General features: G+C 32.0%; 3 protein-coding genes across 4 annotated transcripts in view; 2 read left to right on the top strand and 1 right to left on the bottom strand.

The window, feature by feature from the left end:
- The first annotated feature begins 1,543 nt into the window (after positions 1-1,543).
- Positions 1,544-3,588, top strand: LOC132735369 (uncharacterized). The gene is made up of 3 exons (XM_060722309.1): positions 1,544-1,697; positions 2,424-2,627; positions 3,073-3,588. Exons 1-3 carry the CDS (start codon positions 1,586-1,588, stop codon positions 3,552-3,554), a joined length of 798 nt encoding a protein of 265 aa, XP_060578292.1. The 5' UTR covers positions 1,544-1,585; the 3' UTR covers positions 3,555-3,588.
- Positions 3,589-5,536: 1,948 nt separating this feature from the next.
- LOC132735371 (uncharacterized) lies at positions 5,537-7,633 on the top strand. Its single transcript, XM_060722312.1, has 3 exons — positions 5,537-5,716; positions 6,461-6,664; positions 7,112-7,633. The coding sequence occupies exons 1-3, from the start codon at positions 5,605-5,607 to the stop codon at positions 7,486-7,488; spliced, it is 693 nt and encodes a 230-aa protein (XP_060578295.1). The 5' UTR covers positions 5,537-5,604; the 3' UTR covers positions 7,489-7,633.
- A 601-nt stretch (positions 7,634-8,234) lies between these two features.
- The window catches only part of LOC132735370 (amiloride-sensitive sodium channel subunit beta-like), a 45,298-nt gene continuing 42,931 nt past the window's right edge, over positions 8,235-10,601 (bottom strand). For both annotated transcript variants that reach the window (XM_060722310.1, XM_060722311.1), the window contains 2 exons: positions 8,937-9,012; positions 8,235-8,639 (listed from right to left, as the gene is read on the bottom strand). In XM_060722310.1, coding sequence (XP_060578293.1) covers positions 8,244-8,639; positions 8,937-9,012 — 472 coding nt within the window. In that variant the 3' untranslated portion in view covers positions 8,235-8,243. The remainder of the gene's footprint in view (positions 8,640-8,936; positions 9,013-10,601) is intronic.

Below are 10,601 nucleotides of genomic sequence, written 5' to 3'. Positions count from 1 at the left end.
CACTCACAACAAAAAAGCAATGGTGGTGGTTTCAGTTTGACGAAACTATTTTTTTCCACAGAAATACATAATCATATAATAAGTGATGACACGTTTTCCATTTACTACAAGGACATAGGTACAACTCATGCACATATTTTAATGAAACAACCATGAATACAAACAATACCTTTTCCTAACGTTATGATGACTATTTTGAAATCGCATAAAAAAGATAAATAAGATTCTATTAATGTCTTATCGTAGCGGAAATTATTTCGGAAAAGAAATACATCATTTGTCTTTCTTGTTAGGCTATCTGTAATTGTTTTAAGTCTATATCTTTTCTAATTGGTATTCCTGCAGCAATTGGTTATTATTTGTCGTATAAATATTTTCTATATCATAACTATATAATATATATATAATACAGGGTGCTTACTTTTACTTTAAGGATCAACAGGCGTGGAGCAATAAATATTAAGTTTGCTTCTTTAACAGAAAGCACACGAAAGGTCTGTTTGCAGCTGATTGTGATCGTTTATTTAAGGTCGCCGCCGGAAAGCCCATATGGGTGACCGTACACTCAAGTCGGGCCATCCTAGAGCGTCCCGCCGAGATTTATTCGTCAATTTTTTTCTCCAGCTTTTAATGGTGGAGGAAGACATCCGGGCATTATTTCAGGCACGAGCGGGCACCTGGGTAGAACCACCGAACTTCCGTAAGCCATCCTGATGGCTTCCTCACATGAAAGATTTCTACCCGAGTGAGGATCGAACCTACAGCGGCGAAGGATCTGTGATCTCAAACCAGCGACCTTAACCACTCAGCCACTGAGGCCCCACACTTGCAAAAAATTATATATGTATATAATTATGCAAACAAAACAATTTCCAAACATCGAAGAATATGTAAAATGTGTAGTGATATTTGTGCACATTATATTTAATCAATAAATTATATGCATTCATTTCTTATCGGAAAAATTGACTTAGAATTTATAGAAAATAAATTTCTAATTACCTCCCTTTATTTACATGAAATGTTAAATTCGGTAATATCTTTATAAATAATGCTTATTGGAACTTACAATATTGACAAATCTTAATTTGAGCATCATATTTATGAAATGAAACCATGAAAAAATTGTGTTACAGGACATTTAAATGTAACTTAAATGATATTTTCTGATTGTTCATTTCACAATTTTTTTTCATATCGATGTTAATTTTTCATTTAAATATAGTCTGTAATTCAATTGCGCACAACAACTTTTTAGACTGGTACTAATGATTTTAGAAGCTTAAAATGAGATTCAGCTGTACAGACATAACTTTCCTATGCACTTAACGGCTTATATGCATGCATGCATGTAGTTCCACTGAGACTTAAGATGTACCGTATTTTGTTGCCACGTTTTAGGTTTTCTGTGTACAAATGCATTCTAAAGCAAATGTCTGAAAACTATCTATGATTTTTAAGATAACAAATGCCTAAATGGAGTGTTTACTCGTTGATCTCGATTATGAACGAATGCTTAAATGACATTGAACAATAAGATAAGAGAACTTATCTAGCCTAAAATGATGATCACACTGGTGCCATAATGTTAACATTAATAGTTGTGTTAATTGTCGTCTCTTTAGGTGGCTGTACTGCGAATGATTTTGACAAACTATCTCAGTTATTAGTTAGAGTAGAGAAATTGGAAAATGCTGGTAAGTGACTTTTTTATTTCTGGAAAACAATCATTGTATGCTGAAGTTAGCTACTAACTTATAGTTCACCATAATCTATCTTATCATTTTATAAATGGCAGTTCTTACTTTGTATCAAATATCTAAGGAAAGGATTTCTACGGAAGTTTTACGTTCTTAAACAGACCATTTAAACAGTGAAAAGACGTTTCTTATTGAGATTTTATTTTTGAAGAACGTAATTCATTCATTAATTTTGTGAGAGTCAATAATTGATGAACAAATATGTTCTTAACGCAACTACATAACTTGATATTTTAAATATTACCAATCATCGCCATTCGATTGAAATATTTAGGGTGCCTTTTTAACCAACATATAATATAAATTCGCTGTCTTGCCATAAATGATGTTAAATGATACCAAGAAAGACATTATATTTATGAATCGGTTGCATTTCTCTGGTTCTTGAGAACATTGCATCTCATATTTTTAGTGTCGCAGATTGTTTTACCGCTTTGGTCGATACCGAGGGCGTGGGGCGTGAGAGTTATTGCAACTTTCATTTTATCCTATAAACATACAAAATAAAACATAGTTTGCCATTTTTACCTTCAATCTTTTGTTTAAATTTCCTTTTGAGGGATGAGGATCACTGTTTTCAAGATCTGTTACTATCACATGTACTATGACTGACAGATTCTGTTTTTCTTTGAGCATACCATATCCTTTCTTTCTTTTTTTCAGAAAATAAACGAAATCTTGTGGTTAAAGAACAGGAGGTACAAATACGTCGTCTCCAGCTAGAAGTGCTCCAGGAACGCACTGCACACACTAGATTTGAAGAAATCATAAATGACGAGAAACTGAAAAATGAAAACCTAGAACGCCGCTTGAATGACCAGGAGAAACACATCAAAGAACAGAATGCTCTTATCACAAAGTTAAACAGTAAGTGTTTTAAACACACAGTCAAAAACATTTCTTAGGCTAACCGTCATGTATATGGTGTCTAGTCTGACACAAGAACTAAATGTAGTTTGAACGAATTCATTATTTTTTACAAAAATTACAGCATCGTATTGAACTAATAAAAATGGTATTGAAAAAAAATGAAACTGTTTGCGATCATTTTTTGTTCGCGCATGAAACATTTAGAATGTAATGTTTCAGGAGTGTAAATAAACAAATTAGCTATTACATAAATAGCGTATTAACATATAGTCATCGACTGTCGTTCAAGCATGTTTAGAAGCTATTTGAGCATCGCATGATAAAGTGTGAAATTTATTCAATCCTATTTTAAATAAAATTTTGATATGCAAGCAAACGTTCAAGTTAAATATTTCTTAAGACTATATTTTCATTATAAACTTGAAAAGTGTTTGCTTTACAGACCAGTTCATGCAGACAAACGTCGAAACGCTGATGGAAGAAAAGAAGAAGCGGTTTCTAGCCCAAGACTTAGAAACAGTTGCCTTTCATGCGACCCTTGATCAAGACTCCGGTTTGGAACACATCCATGTTGGATCTACTATTCCTTTTCCGAATGTGAAACTAAACATTGGTGGAGGCTACAACAACGTTTCTAATGTATTTGTTGCACCAACAGCTGGTCTTTACATCGTTTCAACATCCATTTCCAGCTACTGGAATGACAAGGGGGAACTACATGTTGGGATCATGAAGAATGGAGTGTACGTAGCAGGGGCCTACGTTGATGACATCGGCGGTCCACCGGAGCAGGGCTCTGTTACCATTGCTCTGCTTCTAGATGTTGGAGATCAGGTTTGGGTTAAGCACGTGGTACATGACGACGGAGCACTTTATGGTGGCGGGCTAACAAGTTTCATGGGTTGTTTGATATTTGCAGCGTAAAATACTGTAGTTTAACAAAGAATAAAGTTTCTCTCTTTAACCTGTTTGTCTTATTCGTATTCTTTCATGTTTTCTACAAGTTAGCTGTAAATATCATTTACTTTACAAGAATAGATGAATAGATCATTATTAATCTGTATAATTATTTGCTTTTATCTTCTTCTTGCTTATTTAAGTTATTTTTTAATAAAAAGGAAACTGTTTTATTACTAACCGATAATATTGAGGTATATTTGGATCAATATTTATCATAAATGCTTCATTGGTACAAATTATCGTATTAATCATTTATTCGAAAATAATCTTTTTAATAAAATAAACAATTCCAGAGTGTAAAATACCCTCTGAACGAATAATGAAGGGACTGTGAGTACTTTTATTTTACATAATATTATTTAGTTTAAATTGGTGATATTTCATTTAAGAAGCGGATAACATTAATAAGCTAAGTAAATGGTTTGGAAACAAAACAAATGCATTTTTTTATTTTCACAAACTTAAACAAATACTCGAATAAAAAGATAACAGTTATTTCATTGAAAACAAACTTTCATTTTACTAATAGATTAACATGTGATAAAGTTGCCAAGGTTATTCAAGAAATCCAATTAAGCGAACACAATTTTCTTTTTTTCAAATTCTCCCAGAATAATAGGTGTGACCATTGAAGTCCTCCGTACCAGGTCTATTATAAACAGCGTCATTTACAGAATGACCTTGGCGCGGATGTGGATCACGATCTTTATTGGAATAATGAAATTTATTTCGAGAACTTTCATCGTCATATCCATAGTTTGTCCTTGGCCAAAGACTTTCATCTTTTGCAGCAGCATTGTGCCCATTAGTTTCACCATGTCCTTTGCGTTCCTTTCTAAGTCTCTTTTTGTTTTGACGTCTTTCTCTAACAGTTTTATGAATACCGTAATCACAGCACTCAACGAATAGTTGGACAAGCTCACAAAGGCTCAGTATTGACAGACCTATCCATAAGCCAATTGCTCCGCCCACGTCAGAAAGAAACTGCTGAACCTGAAAAAGATAAACGATCATTAATTAACAGTTAAACGCATAAAAAGATAAATAAGATTCTATTGATGTCTTATCGTAGCGGAAATTATTTCGGAAAATAGTTACATCATTTGTCTTTCTTGTTAGGCTGTCTGTAATTGATTTAGATCTATATCTTTTCTAATTGGTATTCCCGCAGCAATTGATTATTTTTTTGTCGTATAAATATTTTTTTTTTATCTTAACTCTGTAAGGGGTGTTTTTTCTTCTTTTACTTCAAACATTAACAAAGATTAATAAAATAAGGTAAATTAAATTATTGTGATAATTTTTTATATGTGTCATGTTCATAAATAAATAACATAGGTACATATATTCACTTGGTATAAGGCCCATTGTTCCGATAAATTGTGTGTCACCATGAAATCAAAGAGGCGTTTAATTACATAATATTATAATTATTAAGTGTTCTTCTTTGACAGAAAGCACGCGAGAGGTCTGTTTGCAGCTGATTCTGATTTGGTCGGATTGCTTTTAGAAAACAATGATTAATTGATATACAGTTTAACGGATTAAAAACGGAATGAACCACTTATCGTAATGTTAAATGTAACGTAAATGATATTTTCTGATTTTTCCTTTTACAAATTTGTTCATATGGATGTTAATTTTTCATTTAAATATAGTCGTAATTTAATTGCGCACAACATCTTTTTAGACTGGTACTAATGATTTTAGAAGCTTAAAATGAGATTCAGCTGTACAGATATAACTTTCCTATGCACTTAACGGCTTATATGCATGCATGCATGTAGTTCCACTGAGGCTTAAGATGTAACGTGTTTTGTTGCCACGTTTGATTTTATGTGTACAAATGAATTCTAAAGCAAAGGTTGGAAACCCGTCTATGATTTTAAGATAACAATTGCCTAAATGGAGTGTTTACTCGTTGATCTCGACTATGAACGAATGCTTGAATGACATTGAACAATAAGATAAGAGAACTTATCTAGCCTAAAATGATGATCACACTGGTGCCATAATGTTGACATTAATAGTTGTGTTAATTTTCGTCTCTTTAGATGGCTGTACTGCGAATGATTTTGACAAACTATCTCAGTTATTAGTGAGAGTGGAGAAATTAGAAAATGCTGGTAAGTGACTTTTTTTATTTCTGGAAAACAATCATTGTATGCTGAAGTTAGCTACTAACTTACAGTTCACCATAATCTATCTTATCATTTTATAAATGGCAGTTCTTACTTTGTATCAAATATCTTAGGAAAGGATTTCTACGGAGGTTTACTTTCTTAAACCAAACCATTTAAAAAAAACAGTGAAAAGACGTTTCTTATTGAGATTTTATTTTTGAAGAACGTAATTCATTCATTAATTTTGTGAGAGTCAATAATTGATGAACAAATATGTTCTTAACGCAACTTCATAACTTGATTATTTTATTACCATTCATTGCATTTCGATTGAAACATTTAGGTTGCCTTTTTAACCAACATATAATATAAATTCTCTGTCTTGTCATAAAGGATATTAAATGATGCCAAGAAAGACGTTATATAATTATGAATCTGTTACATTTCTCTGGTCCTTGAGAACACAGTCACAGCATCTCATATTTTTAGTGTTCCAGATTGTTTTACCGCTTTGGTCGGTACCGAGGGCGTGGGGTGTGAGAGTTATTGCAACTTTCATTATATCCCATGAACATACACAATAAAACCTAGTCTGTCATTTTTCACCTTCAATCTTTTGTTTTCATTTCCTTTTGAGGAATGAGGATCACTGTTTTCAAGATCTGTTACTATTACATGTACTATGACTAACACATGCTGTTTTCTGTGAGCATATCATTTCTTTTCTTTTCTTTCTTTTTTCTTCAGAAAATAAACGAAATCTTGTGGTTAAAGAACAAGAGGTACAAATACGTCGTCTCCAGCTAGAAGTGCTCCAGGAACGCACTGCACACACTAGATTTGAAGAAATCATTAATGACGAGAAACTGAAAAATGAAAACCTAGAACGCCGCTTGAATGACCAGGAGAAACACATCAAAGAACAGAACGCTCTTATCACAAAGTTAAACAGTAAGTGTTTTAAACACACATCAAAAAACATTTCTTAGGCTAACCGTCATATATTGCATACGGTGTCTAGTCTGACACAAGAAAAAAATGTAGTTTGAACGAATTTATTATTTTTTACAAAAAATTACAGCATCGTATTGAACTAATAAAAACTGTATTGAAAAAAAAAATGAAACTGTTTGCGAACATTTTTAGTTAGAGCATGAAACACATAGAAATTGTCAGGAGTATAAATAAACAAATTAGCTATTACATAAATAGCGTATTAACATATAGTCATCGACTGTCGTTCAAGCATGTTTAAAAGCTATTTCAGCATCACATGATAACTGTATGAAACTTATTCAATCGATCCTATTTAAATAGATATGCAAGCATTAAATAAAAGTTAAATATCTATTTAAACTATATTTTCTTTATAAACATGAAACAGTGTTTGCTTTACAGACCAATTCATGCAGACAAACGTCGAAACGCTGATGGAAGAAAAGAAGAAACGGTTTCTAGCGCAAGACTTAGAGACAGTTGCCTTTCATGCGACCCTTGATCAAGACTCCGGTTTGGAACACATTCATGTTGGATCTACTATTCCTTTTCCGAACGTGAAACTAAACATTGGTGGTGGCTACAACAACGTTTCAAGTGTCTTTGTTGCACCAACAGCTGGTCTTTACATCGTTTCAACATCCATTTCCAGCTACTGGAATGACAAGGGCGAATTACATGTAGGGATCATGAAGAATGGAGTGTACGTAGCAGGGGCTACGTTGATGATATCGGCGGTCCACCGGAGCAGGGCTCTGTCACCATTGCTCTGCTTCTAGATGTTGGAGATCAGGTTTGGGTTAAACACGTGGTACATGACGACGGAGCTCTTTATGGTGGCGGGCTAACAAGTTTCATGGGTTGTTTGATATTTGCAGCGTAAAATACTGTAGTTAAACAAAGAATAAAGTTTTTCTCCTTAAATTCGTATTTTTTCGTATTTTTTCATGTTTTTATATACTAGGCCTGTACAATTTAGCCATAAATATCATTTACTTTACAAGAATGGATGAATAGATCATTATTAATCTGATGAATTATTTGCTTTATCTTCTTCTTGCTTATTTAAGTTCCTTTTTAATAAAAAAGGAAACTGTTTTATTACTAACTGATAATACTGATGTATATTTGGATCAATATTAATCATAAATGCTTCATTGGTACAAGTTATCGTATTAATTATTTATTCGAAAATAATCTTTTTTCTAAACACAAAATTCCAAAGTGTGAAATTCCTTCTGAACGAATATTGAAGGGACTGAGAGTACTTTTATTTTACGAATTTAGTTTAAATTGGTGATATTTCATTTAAGAAGCGGATAACATTAATAAGCTAAGTAAATGGTTTAGAAACAAAACAAATGCATTTTTTTTATTTTCAGAAACTTAAACAAATACTCGAATTAAAATATAACAATAACATGTATTTCATTAAAAACAAACTTTCATTTAACTAATAGGTTAACATGTGATAAAGTTACCAAGGTTCTTCAAGAAATCAAATTAAGCGAATACTAGTACATTCTTCTTTTTTTCAAATTCTCCCAGAATAATAGGTGTGACCATTGAAGTCCTCCGTATAAGGTCTATTATAAACAGCGTCATTTCCAGAATGACCTTGGCGCGGATGTGGATCACGATCTTTATTGGAATAATGAAATTTATTTCGAGAACTTTCATCGTCATATCCATAGTTTGTCCTTGGCCAAAGACTTTCATCTTTTGCAGCAGCATTGTGCCCATTAGTTTCACCATGTCTTTTGCGTTCCTTTCTAAGTCTCTTTTTGTTTTGACGTCTTTCTCTAACAGTTTTATGAATACCGTAATCACAGCACTCGACGAATAGTTGGACAAGCTCACAAAGGCTCAGTATTGACAAACCTATCCATAAGCCAATTGCTCCGCCCACATCTGATAAAAACTGCTGAACCTAAAACGGATAAAAGATTATAAATTAACAGTTATACATATCATAAGACGTTTTTGAACACTGTAACAATAACTGTATAGAATCAACCAAGTTTCTCTTGTTTTGCGAAAGGACAATTGCAAAAGAAATACACATCATAACATGATTTTGGAGATATAGGTTACGTATTTAAAACGCGACTACTTCACTTCAAATTTAAAAAAATGCAATACCATTGAAAATGACTACTGTAGTCTTTACTGATATTAGATTACGGACCAAGATAAACAGTATTTATATCATGATTCAATTTTATACCTCTATTTCTGGGACCTGCGTTATATTTTCGTAATTGAGATCCTCGTAGTAAATATTCAGCTTCAAGAAATTGTTACTGAAATGAACAATATACCAGTTATTGTAATTAAAACAATACGTCCAAATTACAAGTATAATAGCTGTTAAACAGTTTAAAGTACCAAAACAAAAAATATAAACATTTCAAGATTGCAGCTTATTCTGAATCATAACTTTGAAGCAATATGCAAATACATTATTATTTTAAAACTCTATTTAACCACGTGCTCTTCCTGGATAAACGTATAAATAAAATGTTGTATTACAGCAAACATAATACGGTGTTTGATGATCTTATTAGATTCCATATTATCTCAAATGGTCTCAACTTGTGACGACTAGGTTCTTCGAACACAAAATAATTGATGTTAGTTCACATTTTAATGTAGGACAAATAAAAAGCAACACACAATGGGGTTATCATTCAAAAGCAAGGAAAATAAATTTTCGTGAAACATTTGCATCATTTATAACTTTTTTTGAGGAAAAATAAGATAAATAGCATCATTTATTAGAGAAGGAAAAACACGATTTAGATATTCAAATGACAATATCACAAACATTGTGGATGTGGGCATAATAATACAAATATAAACAGTGTCCCTATAATGTGCATATAGCAAAATGTGAAAATGTGAATAAAACGAAAAATGTCCCCCAAAAAGAGCTTTTTCAAAATGCAATTCTAAAAATGATACAATTTTCTATATTGCGCAAATGAACTGGTACTTATTAATACACTTCGAATTTCAAAACGACATGGCTATCTAACCATGATGATGTTTCATTTGTGTTCCTATGAATTGCTTAAATTAATACATTTTGTTTATAAAAAGTTAAACATGTTCTACTGCAGCTACTTATTAATGTACAAAATCATTTCTTTCATTTTGGATATTTGGTACAAGCATCTAAATGTGTGATATTATATTTTTGTGTGCGGACATGTCTGCCTTTTTTACTTTTAATTCATGCACTCTTTTATTAAATAAATATCCAAGAAAATTATATAAAGCGCACCAATTACCTTTTTCTGGATGCTACATGAAATTACTATGGAAGTTTGAATCTTTTCGTTTTATCATGTCACTAAATAAAAATATTGTGACGTGTCATAATATGGCTCCTTACAAGGAGCATGTTAAATACTTCTAACATTTAACAACAACAACATTCAGTCATTCCACCATTTTGTCTACAAGTGTTCTACAGCACATTTAAGCTAAAGTCGAAATTGTGTTAACGTGGAGCATGCATGAATCAATACTGTTCGAGAGTTATATGCTTGTATCAATTCATATTTTTGTAAATTCTGTATAAATTTATATAATTATAATGAAACTATTCAAATATTCAACATCCGTAAATGCTTTACTAATCATATCAATTCCATCGGTTTAATTATAAAATTGTATTTAAATACTACCAAAAATGTTTTTCTTCATCTAACTTTTACTTTTATGAGAAAAAATATATGAACTGTTATCTTTTTTAAATCACTGCTATTGAAAATTTTGTTGTTGGTAATAATCAAGCAGACTTCACAAAATTGTGATACAACACAAATACCTGTATACTCTACAAGATTTAAATTTCATTCTCTTAAAATTCCTAACACCAAGACGC

Source organism: Ruditapes philippinarum, unplaced genomic scaffold (genome assembly GCF_026571515.1).
Source record: "Ruditapes philippinarum isolate M1 unplaced genomic scaffold, ASM2657151v2 ctg559_1_1_1_1, whole genome shotgun sequence".
Taxonomy (NCBI): domain Eukaryota; kingdom Metazoa; phylum Mollusca; class Bivalvia; order Venerida; family Veneridae; genus Ruditapes; species Ruditapes philippinarum.
Note: the sequence above shows the minus strand (reverse complement) of the source record. Positions and strands in the feature narration are given on the sequence as shown.